Source organism: Tamandua tetradactyla, chromosome 13 (genome assembly GCF_023851605.1).
Source record: "Tamandua tetradactyla isolate mTamTet1 chromosome 13, mTamTet1.pri, whole genome shotgun sequence".
Lineage (NCBI taxonomy): Eukaryota > Metazoa > Chordata > Mammalia > Pilosa > Myrmecophagidae > Tamandua > Tamandua tetradactyla.
Genome location: NC_135339.1, coordinates 88,949,324 through 88,971,714, shown reverse-complemented (window position 1 = coordinate 88,971,714; position 22,391 = coordinate 88,949,324). Strand labels below are relative to the sequence as shown.

The following is a 22,391-nucleotide window of genomic DNA, read 5'->3' as shown; positions in this document are numbered from 1 at the left end:
AGGAATTTCTATCACGGGTTCTGAACCGGGCTGCAAAGTAGAATCACCTGGGCTTTCAAAATGATTCAGGCCAGGGCCATTCTTAGGAGATTCTGATTTAATTGGTCCAAGTGGGTGGAGCTGGTATTGTAACTTTAAATTTCCCTATGATTCTAATAAATGGGTACCTGAGGAGTTAGTCCCACGTGATGGGCTTAATCATTCTTGATCTATCCCAGCGCCATCGGGTGGGGGGCCCTGGCAAAGTGTCTTTTCTTGGTTGTTCCAGATAGTCTAGTGAGGGCAAACGCCCATTTGCAAAGCTCGGCCCAGGTTAAGGCAGGCTGCTGCAGGAGAAGGAGGTTCCAGGAAAGAATTCCGATTTAGGAGGTGAGGTTCCATCCATTTCATGGGGCGCTTTAGAAAATACACTGCCAAACCCCGTAGCCTAGAGAGTCTCATTCCCAAGGGTGGGGGAGTGCCCGGGAATCTGTATTTTTAACAAACTCAGATACTTCCAATGATGAAGCAAGTTTAGGGAGCCCTCGCCCTACGCTAGCCTGGGTCTGCACCAGGGAAGAGAAACATTAAGCCCAGTCTACCAACGCGAACCCTAAAGCAATACCATCAAAACGCAGTGTCCACACATCCGTGTGCCCGCGAGTTTAAGCTGATTTCTCCGGTGCTAAGTGTCCGTTTGGGGACTCAGGAACGGACCGGAGGACGCCCGCCTGGGACCCGGCTGCCTTTCAGACCCGCTACCAGCGTCCCACGTGTTCCCCGCGAGCGCGGGAGCAAGCCGCCGAGTCATCATTTCCAGACTCAGACTGGAAAGCTGGACCGTGCAGCGGTGTGTGCTCTTGGCAGCCAGGCACTCGGGGCCCCGCGGCCACATCATCCTGGGGTGGGGATGTGCGCGCTGGGGGCGCTCGCACCACCTCCGAGCCGCGTCTGTGTCGCCGGGGCGCACGGGCAAGGAGGCGTCCAGCCCGGAACCGCCCCCGGGGGCGTCGTGGGTTCTGGGCGGAACCCTGGCGGGGGTGGGGGACCCGAGCGGTCTTTAGGACCCGCAGGATGCCGCGGGCGGGGGTTCGGGGGAGATGCTAATTTGTTCCGTGGTAATGAGAGCGGTGACTGTTGGCCGTGGATCCATTTCACAGGCCTGCCTTCTTTCACTAACGATCGTCCCGCTTCCCGGGCCAGCGCGGACAGTTTGCTCATTTATTGCAACGGTCAAGGGTGGCTCGTGCCAGAACAGCGCGCGCACACACACACACACACACACACACACACACACAGACACACGGGAAAAACTTTTTTTTTCTTTTTTTAATGAAAGCCTAGACTAGCTCATCAGCGGCGCGGGCGCTGCGCGCGGGGATTCGGAGTTAACTCCATGCAGCAGGAAGTGTCTCCGCTGCGCACCGCAGGCCCCCGCTGCGCGCCCGCGGGTGATGGTGCAGCGCTCGCCGCCCGGCCCCGAGAGTCGCTGCCCTGAAGGCCCGCGACAATGGCAGGGCGCCCGCCACCCGCCCGCGCGCTCCTGCTCGCCCTGGCCGGGGCTCTACTGGCGCCCTGCGCGGCCCGAGGTAAGTCGCCGAGCCCTGGAGCCTCTCCGCGCGTCCCCGGCTCTCCGCGCCCGCCAGCTGTCCCGGGTCGCCCGCGAGCTCGAGACTTGGCTCCTCGGAGCACGTCGCGCCGCCCCAGGGGGACGCCGAGGGCCAGGGCTATGCCGAACTACCTCGCACCCGCTCGCAGCTGCGGACCCCGCGGACTCGCTCTAGCGGCGCGGCGAGACCCCGCCACCCCCAGGTGCCAATTCCTGGGGGGCGGGAAAGGAGGAAGAGAGGAAGCACCTGGCCCGGGGCCCCGAAGCGGCCAGAGCGTTGCCCAGAAGGCCCGGCCTCGGGGCTGCCTCCCCGCCCTCCCGGCCTGGGCTGGAGGGGCACTTGGTCGCCGGCCTCCTTTGGGAGTTACTGTATCCTGACAGTTACACGGTCGCACGCAGCGATGCGCGTCGGGCCATCCTACACAACATGTGCGGGAACGAATCTTCCCACCTTGGGCTCGGGCCACCCTCGACCAGGTCCCTCTCCCACCCCCTGCCTCCCCCCTGGCAACAATTCCGGGACGCGCAGGTGAGGCGCCCCTCCTCCGCAGGTGTGCCTACTGCTCGTCACTGCGGTCTCGGGTTTTGTTTTTTAATTGATTCTTGCCTACTTTATTATTATTATTTTCTATTTTTATCGCTTTGTAGTTGTCGGTGGTGACCAAAACTTTATTAGCAATCTTCGCCTCCCACCTCTACCAGCTTCCTGGCAGTGAATAATCGCTTAAACTAACCTGGTGTACAGCGAGGCTCCTTTCTGAGTTTAGCTAAGTTGCAAATATAGATCTTTTGCATACTTATATTTTCTCGAGTTGGTTTCCCTTAAAGCTGGGCACCTGTAGTTTTTTTTTGTTTGTTTGTTTTGTTTTTTTTTTTTTTTTTTTTGCATAATGAGGACAAACCCAGCAGGTGCCTTTTTAAAACTTCGGAAGCTTTTCTCTTGTTCGCCGCCGCTGCCGCCTTTCGGCCGCTAGGGGCGCTATCGGTCCACCGATGAATGACTCGCCTTGGCCACAAGCTTAGTTTCTCTGATTCTGTTTAACATTTATTTTTTGACAACTGGCCTCAATCAAAAACCTGTACCACTTCACGCTTTCTTTTGCGATTGCCACTGCTATTCTCTACCCCTACCGCGTCTAAGGTAATATGGCCAAAAAACCAGCTCTTGATAAAATCCACGCAGTAATGACTAATTTGGGAGTTAGTGATTAAATAAAAGAATTGTACAAAGCAATGAAGAAGTAGTGAGGAAGCCAAAAAAGAATACTGCTGACTGTGTTACCTGCAAATGAAAAACAATAGTAGTCAAAACTGTGAACAACTTTTGTACAGATTGGGCCTTTTTGATGTTTATTGAGAAAGAAAATTTTACAAACTGAAATGGAATCTCAAAGTATGCCTGAGGTGGTCTCAAACTTGGCAAATGGTCTACATATAAATTGAGCATGGACAGTATTTATTTAGAGGAAAAATGTTTATTTTTTAATCAAGCTATTAAGAAATGATTTCATGGGTGGGTGGAGGCAACTTTCAGTATTTTATTACTACAATTTAGTGGAGAGTTCTTTTTTTTTTTTTAAGGACAGAGATGACCTAAAATAGAAAAGCAGTTAGACCTAAAGATTTCAGATAGGTTATATACTGTGATTTTGCAGTCTTCATTGCTGTTTACTCTTGGATTCTCACCATCAAGTCTTAAATCAATCAATGCCTCCAAATCATATCATTGAGATGGTTTTAAATCACAAAGATAATGAAAGATTTCTTTGTCTTGGCAGAAAAAAAAAAAAGGAGATCTTCCTACTTGTTGAGGGCAGAGCCTATTTTGGGGCTTGCCACCATCCTTGACTGTCCGCCCGAGCTCCAGAGCGCTTGCCTTCTGGGCCCTTGTTCCACAACCCAGCGCCGAGGGTCCAAAACAAAACTGCAGACCCCAAACCCTCCGTGCCGAAATCCATCCTTCCCCCAGTCTTCCTCAACTCGGTAATGTCTCCTGCTTTCTCCAGATGCCTCATGCCAACTCTTAAGAAGCCGATCATCTCTGAGTGTCCCTTCCCATCCCCCCTCCATAAACCATCAACCTCTAAAATATATTGCCATCTCACTGCCTCCATCCATCTTCATTGTTACTGCCCCAATCTGGGCCACTTAAGAAATCTCTTCTGCAGAAACCTCTGGTCTCTGCTCTGGTAGCCTCCTAACTGGCCTGCTGACTCTCTCTCCTGTCCCTGCATACTGTTTTCTCAACACACAGCCAAGGTCATCATCTTAAATCATGTATTGGATCATGCTGCTTTCCTGTTTAAAACTCTCCAATGGCTTTCTACTCCTAGGAAAGAAAACCCACACCTCTGGCCGACCTAATCCTTGCTTTCCTCTCCTACCGTCCTGCCCCTTGCTCTACTCCAAACTGGCTTTGCTTTGTTTTTGTTCAACTTCCCCATATAGTATTGCCATCAAATTCTAAAAACGATAGTCAGTGTTTGCACTAAGAAGACTTATACTATTCACAACTGAGCCACATGGTGTTCTAGGATTCCATTTTATTTCTCTTGCAACTTTGTTTCTCCTAGAGTTAATAATTGCCTTTCCTTTGTACCATTCATGACTTTGCCTCCCAACTTTCTGGAAGAAGTATTAAACCCCTTTCAGTGGGATCAAACACATCAAGTTATCTATGCATTATTTTGTCTTGGACTCATCTCTTCCAGCTCCCTTTATCCCCCTGTCCAATATGCACTGGTTACTGTTTAGACATGCAGTACAGCTGTCGTCTCAGGACTACACTTACCAAGGTGCTAGAAATTCTTTTGCCTCCTCCCTGTGTTGGAGCATCTGTTTCCTGAACATAACTCTCTCTTTCTTCGTTTGTTCCCCAGTTTTGTAAAGGACTTCCTAAGGAAGAATGTGTGGAAGACAAGTTTTTGAAGATTTGTGAATGTGCTGGAATGCCTTCACCTCCAAGGAACAGAAACATGACTTCAGCAGTTTATTTCTTTTCTTCCCATAACAAGCTGTCATGAAGTAAACAGCAAAGAGCTGGAATAATGGATCAGTGATACGATCAGGGTCCCAGGGTCTTTCCTTTATATCTGCCATGCCTAGATGTTAGCGGTTGTCCTTATGCTTACTGCCTCATGGCCTCATGGTGACTGCTGTGGCATCGTATTCGCCCTCCAGGTGGGAATAAACCAGAAGGGGTAAAAGGCAGAGTCAGCCAAATCTATTTTTATTAGGAAAACAAAAGTATTCCCAGAAATCTTTGTAGGAGAATTCTTCTTAGATCTTATTGGCCAGACTGTGATGCAGGACCACTGAGTTGCGTGAGAAAATAGAAAAGTGAACATTTTTAGGTACACATATTGCTATTTCAAAGAAAACAGTCCTGTGAGTAAGAAAGAAGATTGGAATGGGTGTCTGCCATACTTTGTATGCTAATAGGTGTGTGTGTGGTGTATGTATATATGTATATATACGCATATGTATAGGATATATATATATATTCTACCCTTGATAGCTGTCTAAGTATCGAGTTTCAAGGTGGGAGGTCTGTTTCCTCAGGGTTTTGTATGGCATTTCTACAGGGCCTCTATGTCCATTGCTGCCCGAGAAGTCTGTAGCATAATGACTGTTAATCCTTTAAAGGTAGTACCCTTCCTTTCTTTCTGGAAGCTTTCTTATCTCTGTCCCTGGTATACTTGTATTTCATGAAGATGTGCTTTGGCAAAGTTCTTGTTGATAATCATGCTGGGTATTCAGGGGTCCATTTCAGTCTGAAAAAATCATGTTTAAAGTTCTAGTATATTTTCTTGTATTATTCCTTCAATGATGTCTTCCTCTTTTGTTTTTCTTCTTTTCTGGAACTGTGGAACAGTGTCCTAAACTGCTTAAACGTTCCTTCATTTTCTTAGATATTTTTCATCTCTTTGTATTTTTGTTCTACGTTCTGGGAGAGTTCTTTGATTTCACTCTCCAATCCTTCTATTCAAATTTATTTCTGCTATCGTATGTTTAATTTCCAAGAGATGGCCCCTGTTCACTGAAAATACCTTTTTGAAAAAGGAACTAGTGTCCTGTTGTTTATAAAACGGGTACAAGATTTCTATTAACTCTGAGTTCATCGGTAGCTCTGAAATACTTTTTTTGTCCTATTTGTTATAGTGTCTCACTTTTTTCAAATGTCTGATTCTTAGCTGTGCATTTATATTTAATAATGAGACTGAAAAACTGATTGGAAGTTGTGTGCTTCTGCAGCTGGGTGGCTGGTAGGCTGGCATTTTGTGGGGCTACCTTCATTTATCATGGACTGTTTATCGACTTAATTTTTTTTTTTTAGGCTGGTCAATTTCCCCAAAGTGGAGTCCTTCAGCCTCTCCTGCCAAGGAGATACAGGCCTGGCCATAGGGCCTGGGTATTGAGCAGGGGTCTGGGGTTAGAGAAGGTATCTCACCATTCACTATGCTTTTTTATTTTTCCTTAATCCTTTTGTTTTCAATTTGGCACGTTGCTGTTCCTCCTTCACTCTCAGTGGGGAGAGGGTTTTTGAGTGCAGAACTTCTCTGCTTCAAACTCCAAAAAGGTCCAGTCACCTGGCTTGCTGGCTCTACAGGGGAATTCTGGGCCCTCGGTTGTCCTTATAGGTCTTTCAGCTCCTGTGTTGACCTCAGTCCCTTCCACCCCCCATCCCCCCCTCCCACCTGCCCAGGTCACCCAGCTCACCTGCTTGTTGTCATCCCCCCTCGGAGGCTCCGGCTCTTTCTTCTCTGCTCAATAGCTAACCGCTCATCCATCCTCTTTCCACCTTCCCAAGTTCTGACGCTTTCTTTTCCTTGTCATCCACTTTCCAACTCTTTGTTCTTTATTGTTGTGACTGTTATTACGATTGTTATTCCTTTACTGTAGGGTTCCAGGAGGAAGTACGCACACCACCTGTGAATGTGCTATATATGTCTAGAATTCAGCTTGTGTTTTTATCACCACACTCTACGTAGAAACATTTTATTTATCCGGTTTGGCTCTTTCTGTTCCTTACTTGTGGAAACAAAAATTAAATCCTTTTTAACATGTTTCAAAACTTTCTTTTAAAAATCTATAAAAACTCAAAGTCAACATATACCTAATTAGATAGACGTTGCAGCTGTGGAAACTGTAAAGCATGTTTTGGGGAATGCGGCTACATCATCTAAAGAAGCATAAGCAGATTTATCCTGGTGTAGATGATGCTGTACTGAACGCATTAGCGTTGCAAAAAGTTTTTGTTTGTTTTTGTATCAGAGTGTGTTCCAGAGGGCTTTAAGCTAAGTTGTTCCTGCAGTATTGATGATTTATAAAAACAGGTGTGAGAAACATTTTCAGATGTTTCTTCTGTAACAAATGCCTAGTCCCATAGCTTGGGCTGTGTGCCTGCTGGGAGTTGGATTAAATAACACTGGAGTATGCACATGTTCTTTAATTATCAGGTCTTTGCAATTGAGGAAGTCCAATTGATAGAATCTAAACCAAATGTTTTAGAAAGTGGTTTCTGTGCATTTTTAGGAGCTGCTGCTTTCTGCTTCTTTAGTACTTTATGAAACCTTAACGTGTTCGTATCAGTGCATCCTTACTTAAAAAGGCATTATTGACATTTGGGTGCCAGGCAGTACACCAGTATTTTTGGATGCATTGTCTCATACAGTTCTTGTGAAAACATCTTGCAGTTGATCCTGTCATTACCTTCATCTCATTGAAGAGGAAACCACGGCTGGTAAGTGGCAGATCCAGAAGCATTCTCTCAGTGGTAAGACCAGGTCTTAAACTGTGCCACCACTACTTCTGCTGCCATAAGCATTTTGTAATCTGCATACTCTATCTTTGGAGTAACTGTAATGGCTATAGCAATGAGATATAGTTTGGATTAAAAAGAATGGTAACTCAGAATAAACCTTACCAATTGAGAGGTAGACACTCAATGTTAATGCTTTCTAACTGGCTGCCATTTCAGTCCTCATACTTTCTCCAGTTCATTTTTCATTCTGCTCTCTTATGCCTTTCTTAATGCCCAATAGGCCTTGCTTCCAATTGCTAGATGGTGTCAGGAAGCCAAATAATGCGGAATCATATCAATGCTTTTCATCCTTTAAGCTTTTATGTCATCTTAAGGTTATGTTTAGGGCTTAGTTTCTAGGCACTGCTTAAAAAATTGGGCAACTGCACAGGACTGACTCTGGACCTTTCATCTGTTTACCTCCCCATGGAGATTTGCCTTCTGCAATCACTTTGGATGGCCCATTCTTAGAGAGCTTGATATGCCTTGATACATCCTCCCAGCAGGAGAATCAAAAGATTCCGTTTTGTGTTTTGCCATATTTGTAATTAAATTCAGAGTAGGATTTAAGCATTTCTCACAACATGTATGTTTGCTTGACTGTGAATGTCATCTGAGAACCTGGTTTTGTGTTTTTCTTTCTTTTTTTTTTTTTTTTAAGTCCCTGTTCTTTTTTTGTAGTGATCTTGGGAGTGAATTTAACGTGTGTATTGTGTCTTATAGTGCAGCTGCACTCTGGTTTTTGGAATAGATGCATTTCTGAAATGAGACATGCTAAATAAATTTTTAAGACCCCAATAATTTTTATCAGTATACTTTAGTATAGGTTGAAATATGATTCATGAAAAATCATTCTGGCCCCATCATTCAATCTTTTATGAAATGTGAAATATTTTAAATGCTGAAAAGGTACATAGAGTAAGTTATACATCCCTGTGCCAACCAGATTTTACCATCTATTTTCAGAACTTTTACAACTTAAAGATGTAAAATGTTGAAGATATGCTTACAGTCCTCCCCATTCTCCCCATCCATCCAATTCTCCTGCCTCCTTCTGTAGAGGCAACCACTACACTGAAGTTGGAGAGTATGTGCTTCCTTGATCAATAGTTGATATTGTTTTTGCATTTAAATTTTACATAAATGGTATCCTAGTGTATACAACAGGCTTCTACAACTTGCTTCAAAATATTTTTGACTTATTCATATCGAGACATAGGTGCAGTCATTCCTTCTAATTGAATGACTGAACCGTAGGTTATACATGCCTCTACTGATAAATCATGTTTTTCCCAACTTTGACACTGCAGTGCTGCAGGGATAATGTACCCAACTCTTCATATACGTGTGGAAAGTCTAGGGAATCTATTAGAAGAGGAATTTCTGGGTTGTAGGGTATGCGAACTTTCTACATGAATGTATTTTGCTAACATACTTCACAAACTGGTTGTATCAGTTGACATGCCTACTGGTTGGAGAGTTCCGATAACCCACATTTTTACCAATACCTGGTATTTTCAGACTTAAATGTTTTCAATCTGGATGTGAAATACTTCCTTGTTTTCCTAATTACTAGACACTGTAAGACTTGACGCAATTTATGTTCTTTACCTTTCTTCTTTGCATAGCTTATTCATGTCATTTTCCCATCTTTATGTTAGTGTTGAGACTCCTCTCTCTTTCCTGAGCTTCAAAAGACATTCCTTTATAGTTTCTTCTAAATTGCAACTTTTTGCCATTCACATTTAGTATATCTGGAATTAATTTGTATTAGAGGTTAGGGTCTGTTTTTTTCCCACATAATAAGCCTCCTGTTCTAGTATTATTTATTGAATCCCTCCTCCTCCCATTTTCACTGCTACTTCTGATCTACTCCAATTATAGGTGGATCTGCATCTGGCTTGTCTCTTTCTCTGGGCTGCTTATTCATCCTGGTTCCAGTGCATACTTTTTTGTTTTTTTTCATGGGCAGGCTCCGGGAATTGAACCCGGGTCTCTGGCACGGCAGGTGAGAATGCTGCCTCTGAGCCACTGTTGCACTACCCTAGTGCATACCATTTTATGTACTCTATATTTCATAATGCATCTTAACAGTCTAATAAGCTAGTATGTAATAATTCTGAGGGCAGACACTGAAGTCAGATCTCTAGGTTGCCTGTCATCTTTGCCACCTGCTTACTGGTGTGTGACCTTGGAAAGGGATTAACCATCTCAGTTGTTCAACATTCTCAGGTTTAGCGCTGCATGTCCCACATCCAGGAAACAGATCAGTGGCAGACAAACCAGAATTGTGGTCACCCTCAGCCTTGGACACATTATAGGATCTTTCTTCCCTAGTTTGCCCCTATAAAATGATGGTAATGGTCTCTACCTCCACTGGTTGTATTCAGGATTAAATGAGATAATACACATCAAGTGCTTAGAAGCATACTTGGTCCTCAGTAAGTGTACAATAAAGATTAATTTCCCCCTTCTCTCTTCTTCTCCTTTAAAATTATCTTGACAATTGCTGACCCTTTATTATTTCATACGAATGTTAGGATCTTCTTCTCAAATGGTACAATATAGCTTATGGGGATTTATAGGTTCGTTGGGGACAAACAACATCCTCGTGACGTGAAGTCTTCCCATCACGGACGTTGAATGCCTCGCTCCTTCTTTTCTCTGTTAGCTTCTTTGGAACTTTTGTCATACATAATTGAAACTTATCATTGTGTCATCCTTGTTCGTTAACCTTTCCTTCATCTGTTGATCATTCTTTGCTTTGTATTTTGGGTAATTTCTCCAAATTAAACTCCATTTCACCAGTTCCCTCTCTTGAGCTGTGTTTAAACTGCATATTGGTATTCTTGACATTTTCCAATGGCTTTAGTTTTTCATTTCTAGAAGTTTTATTTTGTTCTTTTACAAACCTATCTTGTTTAAAAATAACATTATTTTCTTACTGTTTCTATATATTCTATGTATTTAATAATCGTGGACAAATGTTATTCCCTTCAGATTATTTTATCATCTCAAATTCTTAGCATGCTAATTCTCTATTAGGGAGGATTCTCTCTTTCAGTGTCTTGCCATTTGGGGTTTTGAACTCCTTCTCTCCTGTTGCCCTGCCTGGGAGCCCATGCACCCTGGGTCATAAAAGGATCCCTGCAGGTCACAGTGTGTTTGCTTGTGATAGGTGCCTTAGGGATCTACTTGTCTGGGCTCCAATTTTTCATATTGATTTCTTATCTTGGGAATTTTGCACCAGTGGTTATTGCAATTTTGGTCTCTGTACCCACATGGCAGATGCTTAAAGTTTTGATTTCTCATGGGAGACATCCCACACCCCTCACCCCTCAGCACACCTCTGGCAGAGGTAAGGCTCTTGGCAGTCTCCCTGGGGGCAGTGGTAGAACTTTCTAGCCCCTCTGACTCGGGAAGGGCAGTCGTGCAAGGTCCTGGCTTGATGCAAGTCTCGCAGTTCCGGTTCCTCGTCCTGTATGTTTGAGAACATACCTCTTGTCATTAAAGTGCAGCTCTAGGCTTCAGGCCTGCTGCTGCTGGGACCTCCTGGGCTGTACCGGTGTTGGCAGAGTTTGAATGCTCTGGATTTGGGTTCCCTGTTTTATGGATTCCAGTAATGTCTTTCCCGTTCTTTCTAGTTCAGTTATGTATGTACTGTAAAAAACGCTGTCACATTCTATTTAGCGGCTTTAAGTCTTTGTAGTGGGGAGGTTTTCTATCAGCATCAACTCAGTCCACCGTCCTGTCAAAAGATTATTTTGATTATTTTATTCTCTTGATCAACGCATTTATTTGATTCCTGCTGTAATCACAAAGCTGTGCTGGAAGCTGGTGAAACACTGGTGAAAAGGAAGCTGGTGAAACACTGGTGTGAAGGGAGCTGGTGAATCGCTGGTGAGAAAGACACAGAGCCTCACCTCATGGTGTAGAGTGAGGAACTCACCTAACCTCCTGATCCTTGGCTTCCGTTCCTCCAAAAACGTGATCAGAGCCGGTCAGCTGCTTTCCTGCTGGCAAGTTTAGTCTCTTCCTTGGCAGCTGCAGGGGTGAGATGTGCTAATGATGAGGCCAGCCTGAGCTTGGAGGTGGGGGGGGGGGGGGTGAAGCCATCAGCTGTTCCCACTCCCCTCCGGCTGAGGCAAAAGGAGAACAGCTGGGAAGCAAGGCTGACATACTCTCCCAGCCTTCAGAAGCTGGTTTTCTGCCAGAGGAGGTGTCAACAGAATTCATTCGTATAAGCCTCCCTGGGGTGGATTCTGAATTTGTTTCATACTCTAAAATTCTAATACAGAGTGGATTGTATGAAGAGGTGAGCCAGCGGTTGAAAGAATATCATCTGAATATTTTTGTAACCTTTGTAAAGAATAATGTGATACTATATAGATTGATCACTGATTCATCTAGAAAAATCTTGGTGCCTGATTTGTCACTAAAATAGAGGGGTATAGGCTCTGCTCTACTCAGTTCATTAAGGCTTACTTCTAGCTTCTTAGCATGGAGAGGTTGTTCCTTCCATCACAATTTATTCTGCTATAGTAGATGGTCATCCTGCAACTTCCTTTCCCAGTTGACACATATTTCATTCATTTTTTTTCCTTGATTTTTCTTGCCTTAAACTGTTTCTCAAACTTCTTTCTATCTCAGCACAGCTGAGGGCAAAGCTACTGGTTACAGAGATTCAGTAAGAAAAGTGATTTCAAAAGGGGTGGTGAAAACGAATAGGCTAGAATATAGTTTGAAAAGCTGAGTCAAGACAACTATTTTAAAATGTAAAAGATTTCTAATAAACTCTTCTCTTTTTCTTCTTTCTCTTATGGGCATAAATGATGGCAAATTATGAGATTCCTTTAACTTCTCTCCCCTGGTTTCATTGCCCTCTGGATTTAGTGGGTTGGAAGTGCTGTATGCTCATGCTGGGGAGTGAGATGAAATGGAGAGGTGGCTGGCATCGAGGGCAGATTCCGGGCTTGAATGAGAAGGCCTGAGACTGAGCCTGGCTGACCTCTTCATAGCCTTCCTAGAGGAAGCCACTAAATCTTACTGAACCTCAATTTCCTTAGTCAAAGTAGAATAAGGCCGCATGTACCTCGCCGGGTTGGGGAGTGTTGGGGAGAGTGTTCTGTAATCTGTCTTCTCTCTTAAATTGTATGTGGGAGCACGTGCTGCCATGCCCATGATGTCAGCTGGTGCGCATGCATCTCAAGGCACAAAGTTCTCGGTGTCCACGTACTTCCCTGCCTCCAGCTCTTGGTAGATGGTTTTTCAAGTTAATCCCAAAGTTCAGTGGAGGGTGCAGCAGAAGTTTGGCAAAGCAAGACAATGTCTGTTCCTTTTTCTCACACCTCAAAATCTGTGTTTCAATCTTTGCTTTTATTGATTTAGGATTAGGGGCATCTCCCTGTTAGTCAGGGTCATGTAAGTTTGTCCAAACAAAACAATTATTAGGTTCCTTCTCCACCACGTGGGATATTCCCCGGGGCTGGGCAGGAGGCTACAGAGAAAGAGTGAGTAGGGGAAGAAATCCAGGCCAGAGCCGAGAATTTTCCCAGAACCCCTGTTTCTCATGGCTTTTTTTTTTCTTTCTGACAATTAAAAAAAAATTATTGTAAAATATATACAACACAATTTCTAATTTTTACTTTCATATATATAATTCAGTAACATGAATTACATTACCAAAGCTTTCTCATTGCCCCAAACAGAAATTCGGTAACCATTAAGCTATAACTCCCCATTCTTCCCTTCGCCAGGCCCCAGTAACCTACTTTGTCTTGATGAATTTAGGTATTTCATATACGTTAAATCATATTTGTCCTTTTGTATTCTGGCTTATCTTGTTCAACATGGTGTCTTCGAGGTTCATCCACGCTGTCGGATGTTTCAGGACTTCATTCTAATACTCCATTTATGGATAGACCACATTTTGTTGGCCCATTCATCTGTTGATGAAAACGGGCTGCTTCCGCCTTTGACTTTCATAAACAATCTGCTAGGAGCATCAGTGTACAAATATCTATTCAAGTCCCTGCCTTCAATTCTTTTAATTCTTTTTTGTATATAGCTGAAAGTGGGGTTATTGGGTCATATGGTAATTCTGTTTAATTTTCTGAAGAACTGCCAAACCATTTTCTACTGCATCATTTTATCTTCCCACCAGCAAGTACAAGTGTTCCTGTTTCTCTGCAGCTTCACTAATGCTTATTTTCTACCATTTTTATTGTTTGTTTAATCGATAGCCATCCTGGTGGATGTGAAGTGCTATGTCATCGTGGTTTTGATTTGCATTTCTTAATGGCTAATGATAGTGCACAGCTTTTCATGTATTTGTTGGTCATTTGTATATCTTTTTTGGAGAAAAGTCTATCCAAAGCTTTACACATTTTTAAATTGGGTTGTATGTTTTTGTTGTTGTTGTGTCGTAGGAGTCCTCCATACATTATGGATTTTAAGCCCTTATCACATATGACTTCCAAATATTTTCTCCCATCCTGTAGGTTGTCTTTTTTATTTTCTTCATAATATCCTTTGGGCAAAGTTTTAAATTTTGACCTAGCCCAGTTCTATTTTTTGTTACTTATACTTTTGCTATCATATCTTGGAATCCATTGCCAATACAAGGCCCTAAAGATTTGCCCCTACATTTTTTCTAAGGGTTTTCATGGTTTTAGCTCTTATATTAGGTCATTAACTTTTGAGTTAAATTTGAGGTAGGGGTTTACTTTCATTCTTTTGCATATGGATATCCATTTTTCTCAGCCCCATTTGTAGAAGAGACTGTGCTTTCCCCATTGAGTGAACCCTTGTTGGAAATCAGTGGGTCGTATATGGGTTTATTTCTGTGCTCTCAATTCTGTTCCATTGGTCTGTTTGTCCTTGTGCCAGTATCACACTGCTTTGATTATGTAGCTTTGTAGTACGTTTTGAAATTGGAAATGTGAGTCCTCCGAGTTTGTTCTTTTTTAAGATGTTTTTGGCTGTTCAGAGCCCCTTGCCATTCCATATGAATTTGATGATTCGCTTTTCTGTGTCTGCAAAACAGACTGCTGAAATTTTTATTGGGATTGTGGTGGATTTGTAAATCACTTTAGATAATATTAATATCTTAACATTCTTTCAATCCACAGACACAAGATGTCTTTCCAGTTATTTAGATATTTTTTAATATCTTTCAACAATGTTTTGTCATCTTCAGTGTTCAAGTCTTTTGCAACCTTAAATTTTTCCCTAGATAGTTGATTCTTTTGGATGCTATTGTAAATGGAATTATTTTCTTTATTTCCATTTTGGATTATTCATTGCTGGTATGTAGAAATATAATTGATTTTTTCCTGTCAATCTTGTCGACTGCCATTTTGCTCTATTTATTAGCTCCAGTAGCTTTCTTGTGTATTCCTTAGAATTTTCTATCTATTGGCTTGTGCTGGTTTGAAACTGTTATGTATCTTAGAACAACCATGTTCTTCTAATCAGATTTTGTGGGGCCAGACCTATCCTTGGGTAGGACCTTTTGATTCGATTGTTTCCATGAAGGTGTGGCCCCGCCCATTCAGTGTGGGCCTTAATCCTTTCACTGGAGCTCTCCATGAAGATAGTAAAGGACAGAAAACAGAGCTCAGAGCCAACACAGAGTGCAGAGAGATAAAACCAAGAGATACAGATGTTTGGAAATGCTAAGCTAAGAGATGAAAGCCAAAGTTTACCCTGAAGAAGCTAGAACCCACAGATGCTTGGAGAAAAAGCCCCTGGAATAGGAAGCTGAGACCAATGAACTGGGAGCAAGGACCAGTAGATGCCCACCATGTGCCTTTTCAGCTGACAGGAGTGTTCCAGAGGCCAGTGACCTTTCTTGAAACTCAGAGTATCTTTTTTTGGATGCCTTAATTTGGACATTTTCATGGCCTTAGAACTGTAAGTTTGTAACCTTAATAAATCCCCTTTGCAAAAAGCCAATCCATTTCTGGTGTCTTGCATTCTGGCAGCATTAGCAAACCAAAAAAAAGATCATGCCATCTGTGAATAAAAATAGTTATACTTCCTATCCAGTTTGTTTCTCTTTTTCCCTTTTGTTGCCTAATCACTCTGGCTAGAGCCTCCAGTACAATGTCAAATAGCAGTGGTGAAAGAGGGGCATCCTTGTCTTATTCTTAGTGAGAAAGTTTTTAGTCTTTCACCATTGAGTGCAATATTAGCTGTGGATTTTTCACATATGCCCTTTTTCATGTTAAGGAAGTTGACTTCTGTTCTTAGTTTCTACCCCCAAGTATCCTGATAGAAACGTGCTATTCTAAGACTGAATATGGTGTTCATTTCCCAATTTACAGAAAAAATAAGTTAATGGGAAGATTTTTTATTTTATTTTGTTCTACCACTGAGACCCTAAGATTATCTCCTGATTTTTTTTTTCTTTTCTTAAACTGTGATTCTGGCTACCAATTCCCTTAAGTTGCAAAGAAGCAAATGAATTTTCAAAAGCATCTACTCAGTCTTAGTTCAACACTTCATCAAGCAACAAGGGCTCATGATTACAATTTTACCCTGTAGAATAGTCATGTTTCCTGATGGTAATTGCTCTTACTTTGTGGGATATTATTAAGCAATTCCATAAAAGATTTTTGCTTTTGTGATTTCTGCATTCAGCTTTGTTCCAAGAGCTTTACATGCCTTCTCAGTCAATCTTCCCCACATTCCTAGGAGGTTGGTTGTATAGTCACACAGCTAGCAGGTGCATTGCTGGGATCATGCACATGAATTACTGTTCAGCCAGGATATGTAGAAATGGGACTTGTGACAATGACAGCAATATTGATGACACCAGTGCCTGACATCCAGCCTGCACTGGACTAAGTGCTTTCCATGAGTTATTCTATTTAAACATTACTATGGCCCCATGAGCTTTGTGCCATTATTATTCTATTTTACAGATGAAGGAAACAAGGCAGGGAGAACTTGTGATTTGAGGGCTGGGGACCCATTATTAGGGTCCAACATCTTTGACCGTTTGTTTCTACTTTAAAAGAACACAAGAACTTGTCAGCTAAAATATGTTTGTTTTACTGGGGAAACTTAATGTTTAATAATTAAAAATACTGTCTTCTATTCTCTCTTACAAAAAACAAATAGAGGACTTGACCTAATTGTTTTTATCTGTTATGGTTGTAGAAAATATTTATAAAAATGATAAATGCACATAACATGAATGTTGAGTAATTTGTTGTTGTGTAGCAAGTTGCTACGATTTAATAGCTTTTAAAAAACACATTTATTCCCTAGTTTTTATGATTCAGGAATGTGGCATGACTTAATTGGGTTCTTTGCTTCAGGGTCTCTTTGAGGTGGCAGTCGTGGGCTAGGGTGGGGTCTCATCTGAAGGCGTGACAGGGGAAGGATCCACTTCCAAGCTCACATGGCAGGATTCGGATCCTTGAGAGGTGTGGGGACTCGGTTCTTACCTGGCTGTTGACCAGAGGCCACCTTCAGATCTTCCACACATGGCCTCTGCTCTGAGGCAAAGTGTGCAAGCTGAAGGGTACGTGGGTGATTCAGTGGTAGAACGCTCGCCTTCCATGTGGGAGGTCTGTATTCAGTTTGTGGACTGTGCATCCCCACCCCCCCCCCAAAAAAATAGTGTACAAGTTGAGATGGCCATAGAGAGAGTTTGCTAGAAGTTGCAAGGTTTTTTAACCTAACTGTGTAAGTGATTGTCCTGTTCTGTTGGTTGGAAGCCAGTCACCAGGCCAGCCTATACTCATGGAAGGCACAAGGGCATGAAAACAGAAGGTGGGGTCATTGTGGGGCTCTTAGAAGTCTCTACCACAGTGATCTAATTAGATAACAAGCATGGCTAACATGAGGGATGGCTTTTGACAGTTGGAGGCAACAGCTCACATGATAATTGCCAGAATTTGCGATAGCACCTCTTGGTAGGTTGGCCTTGTGATTCTACCTTTTAACCCCCTCATAGCCCATGACCTTTTTATGGCAGGGGCTTTGTCGCCTCTGCCTCAGGGCTCTCTGCACCCCAACCCCTGGCCCCACCCTCAGCCTGGTTCTTGGCCTCAACCCCTAGTGGCTCAGACCCCATTTCTTCAGCAGGCCCCATTCATGATCCCAGCCACCCTCCCTCAGTTGAGGCAAGGTCCCCAGTAGATATTCTCTGATGCCTCCACCATTAGAGTCATCTGCATGTCTTCCTGGTAGAGTGTAAGCCCTTTAGTGGTAGAGGCCATATCTTTCTTGTCACCATTTGCACACACCACCAGCATACCCAGCTGCCTAATAAATATGGGCACAGTGAGTGAATAGCCACTTCGTGTGTTCCTTTTTCTTTTTACTCAATATGGCTCACCAAAGCTTGAATCTTTATTTGCTTTTTCTGTCTCTGTAAGACTTTTCAAGCAAATGAATTAGCACATTTGGAAAAGGCTTTTTTCTTTCTTTTTTTTTTTTTAAAGACCACGTGTCCTAATGTCTGGTACAGAAAATGAGGTTCATATCTGTGAGTGATCCAAAAGAAACATTTCTAGGAAATACTACAAATCTCTGTGTTGAATGTTAATTTTTCTATTGGGTAGAAAATGTTTGCAGATAACTTAATTAAAGTGGGACTAGGTTTCAATTAATCTTAGCTTGTTTCTTTGACCTTCTTGAGAAGGGTACAGAGGGATGGGTATGAGTAACTCTGTTTCCCTCTTGAGCTCCTGCCTAGTAGACTCAGAGGGGTGAACTTCACTGTGAATTCCCTTTTTCCTTTTCATTTTCCTCTCTCCTGTTTTAAACTTTTTTGGAGGTGATTTGGACACAAGAGTCAAGGGGCGGATAAAATGACTCTAAAACTTAAACAATTACAAAAGCTAAATAAATAACAAAAAAAAATCCCACTTCAGGCTGTTTTGAAAAATCACAAATCTTATTTTGTTTGGTATTTTTCCTCAAATTGGCTTTGGCTGCCTTTTACTTATGCCAGTAATACGAAAAGTTTAAAAACCTGTAAACTAACAATAAAGATTGTGATAAACTCACAGTATGTTTTAAAGTGTTTTTTTTAAATACTGTACCCCATTTATTTTTATTTTTATTTGTTTTGGGAGGTGCATGGTCCTGAACTCAAACGCGGGTCTCCCAAATGGAAGATTAGCATTTTACCACTGAAACACCCATGCACCCCTCCCATTTATTTATTTATTTGGCATGAGCAGGCACCGGGAATTGAACCCAGGTCTCTGGCATGGCAGGCAAGAACTCTGCCACTGAGCCACCATTGCCCACCCCCTCCCGTTTATTATTATTATTTATTTTTATTTTTACCAGTCCATAGGAGGGGGTTATTTTTATTAACATTTCATTTTTAAGTTTAGGTTTGGCTATACTTTTTTTTTTTTAACTTTTTTTATTGTATAGTATAACATATATACAAAGCAAAGAAAGAAAAAAGCAATGGTTTTTTCAAAGCACTCGTCAACAAGTAGTTACAGGACAGATCCCAGGGTTTGTCAATGGGCTACCGTAAGATCCTCTCTCAGATTTTTCCTTCTAGCTGCTCCAGAATATAAGAGGCTAGAGGGCTTAAATATTTTTTTTATGATCACAATCAACTTTTTTCATTCTTTTTTTGTGAAAAAATAACATATATACAAAAAAGCTATAGATTTCAAAGCACAGCACCACAATTAGTTGTAGAACATATTTCAGAGTTTGATATGGGTTACAGTTCCACAATTTTAGGTTTTTACTTCTAGTGGTTCAGCATTCATATTCATTTGCTAAGTCCTATCCTCTCTGTATAACTCCACCATCACCTTTGATCTTTCCATCCCTCTCTTTAAGGGTGTTTGGGCTATGGCAATTCTAAATTTTTTATATTGGAAAGGTCTGTCACTAATAGGAGGTAGGCAGATGGAACTATCTGATGTTCTGGAGAGGCTGGGCTAGGTTTCAGGACATGTCTGGACCAGAGACCCAACTGGAGGTTGTAGGTTTCTGGAAAGTTACTCTAGTGTCTGAAACCCTTATGGAATCTTATGTATTGCCCTAGGTGTTCTTTAGGATTGACTGTAATTGTCCTGGTTGGGGCTTGGCAGGTTATGATAGGCAGCAAGGTCTAACTGAAGCTAGCTTAAGAGCAACCTCCAGAGTAGCCTCTCGACTCTATTTGAACTCTCTCTGCCTCCATCAGTGCATCCTTCAGCCACCTGCATTCATCAGGCATGATGTATAGTGCCCAAAGTCCACAGTCCATCAATGTTCTAAGAGAAAGAAAACCAATAAACACACTCTTGCCAAATAGAAACTCTAAACCTCCTCTTAACTCTTGTCCCTCCCCCCATTATTTACCTCTGCTGTTGCTGTGGTAATGCTGATGGTTTCCTTTTGAACATAGCTCATAGCATGCAATAGCAGTTTTCCCCCTGTACCCTGGACTTAAACACTCTTTATTCAAGACTCTTATCTTTGAAGTATTTCTTGTGAGAATTCATATTTCTAGTATGAATCAGTGGGACACATAGGTCTATACAACCTCTTTCAATCTTGTTCATCTTCAATATGGTAATATTACTTACAGACCCACTAGAGAACCACCTTCACTCCTATCTATTCCCTTACATTGGAGTTCAACCTCATTAGTTAATGGTTCACCCATCTCTAGCTTCTATGTATCTCTAAGTTCCCTATATTTTGTATTATAAGCTTATGATTATACCTTTATGCTGGCCATAAAAGTGGAGTCATACAGTATTCTTTTGTGTCTGGCTAACTTCACTCAGCATTATGTCCTCAAGGCTCATGCATCTTGCAAGTGCTTCAAGACGTCATTTTGTCTTACTGCTGCATAATATTCCATTGTATGTATATACCACATTTTGTTGATCCACTCGTCTGTTGATGGGTATTTGGTTTGTTTCCATCTTTTGGCGATTGTGAATAATGCTGCTATGAACATCGGTGTACTTTCAGCTCTTCTGGGTATATACCAAGTAGTGCTATTGCTGGGTCATAGGGCAACTCGATATTTAGTTTCCCAAGGAACTGCCAAACAGTCTTCCATAGTGGCTGCACCATTATACATTCCTACCAGCAGTGCATAAGTGTCCTAGTTTCTCCACATCCTCTCCGACATTTATAGTTTCCTGTTTGCCTAATAGTAGCCGTTCTTACAGGGGAGAGGTGGTATCTCATTGTAGTCTTGATCTGCATTTCCCTTAGCCAATGAAAATGAACATCTCTTCATGTGCTTTTGAGTCATCTGTATTTGCTCTTCAGAAAAATGCCTATTCACATCTTTAGCCCATTTTATAATTGGATTGTTTGTTCTTTTGTTGTTGAATTGTATGATTTCTTTATATATACAGGAAATCAAAACTTTGTCTGATATGTGATTTCCAAATATTTTCTCCCATTGAGTTGGCTGCCTCTTCACCTTTTTGACAAAGTCTTCTGAAGTGCAGAAGCATTTGACTTTGAGGAGTTCCCATTTATCTATTTTTTTCTTTTGTTGCTTGTACTTTGGGTGTAAAGTTGAGGAAGCTACCTCCTATTACTCGGTCTTGAAGATGTTTCCCTACATTTTCTTCTACAAGGTTTATGGTGCTAGTTCTTATATTTAAGTGTTTGATCCACTTTGAGTTAATTTTTGTGAAGTGTGTAAGATAGGGGTCCTCTCATTCTCTTGGCTATTGATATCCAGTTCTTCCATGCCCAATTAATGAAAAGACTATTTTGTCCCAGTTCAGTGCATTTGGGAGCCTTGTCAAAAATCAGTTGACGATAGAGTTGGTGCTCTATTTCTGCACTTTCAGTTCAATTCCATTGGTCAATGCTTCTATCTTTGTGCCAGTACCATGCTGTTTTGACCACTGTGACTTCTAATAAGTTTTAAAGTCAGGGACTGTTAATCCTCCCACTTTGTTCTTCTTTTTTTTAGGATCCTTTTAGCTATTTGGGGTCTCTTTCCTGTCCAGATGAATTTGGTAGTTAGCTTTTCCAAATCTTCAAAGTAGATTGTTGGAGTTTTGATTGGTACTATAATGAATCTGTAGATCAATTTGGGGAGAATTGACATCTTAACTATATTTAGCATTCCTATCCATGAGCAGGGAAAGTCTTTCCATCTATTTAGATCTCCTTTGATTTCTTTTAGCAATGTTATGTAGTTTTCTTTGTACAAGTCCTTTATATTCCTAGTTAGGTTCATTCCTAAGTATTTAATTCTTTTAGTTGCTATTTTGAATGGAATTTTTTTCTTAACTGACTCCTCAGAAGCTCATTGCTCGTGTATAGAAATGTTACTGATTTTTGCACATTAATTTTATATCCTACCACCTTGCTGAATTTTCATGTTGATTAGCTCAAATAACTTTGCTGTAGATTTCTTAGGATCTTCCAAGTATGGTATCATATCATCTGCAAATAGAGTTTTACTTCTTCCTTACCAATTTAAATGCCTTTTATTTCTTTGTCCTTCCTGATTGCTCTAGCTAGAACTTCTAGCACAATGTTGAATAATAGTGGTGACAGTGGGCATTCTTGTCTTGTACCTGATCTTAGGGGGAAAGCTTTCAGTCTCTCTCCATTGAGCACAATGCTGGCTATCAATTTTTAAAATATTTCTTTATCATATTGAGGTAGTTACCTGTGATTCCTATCTTTTGGAGTGTTTTTATCAGAAAAGGATGCTGAATTTTGTCGAATGCTTTTTCAGCATCAAATGAGTTAATATGTGGTTTTTCCCTTTCATTTTGTTAATGTGCTGTATTACATTGATTGATTTTCTTGTATTGAACCATCCTTGCATTCCTGGTACAAACCCACTTGATAATGATGTATAATTATTTTAATGTGCTGTTGGATTCTATTTACTAATATTTTATTGAGAATTTTTGCATTTATGTTCATTAGGGAGATAGTTTTCCTTTTGTATAGCATCCTTACCTGGTTTTGGTATTAAAATGATATTAGCTTCATAAAATGATTTAGGTAGAGTTCCTTTTTCCTCAAATT

The 22,391-nt window shown here is 41.6% G+C and overlaps 1 protein-coding gene across 1 annotated transcript in view; it reads left to right on the top strand.

The window, feature by feature from the left end:
• The first annotated feature begins 388 nt into the window (after nt 1–388).
• The window catches only part of ADAM12 (ADAM metallopeptidase domain 12), a 357,082-nt gene continuing 335,079 nt past the window's right edge, over nt 389–22,391 (top strand). Inside the window, exons 1-2 of the mRNA XM_077124465.1 lie at nt 389–449; nt 689–829. Coding sequence (XP_076980580.1) covers nt 389–449; nt 689–829 — 202 coding nt within the window. The remainder of the gene's footprint in view (nt 450–688; nt 830–22,391) is intronic.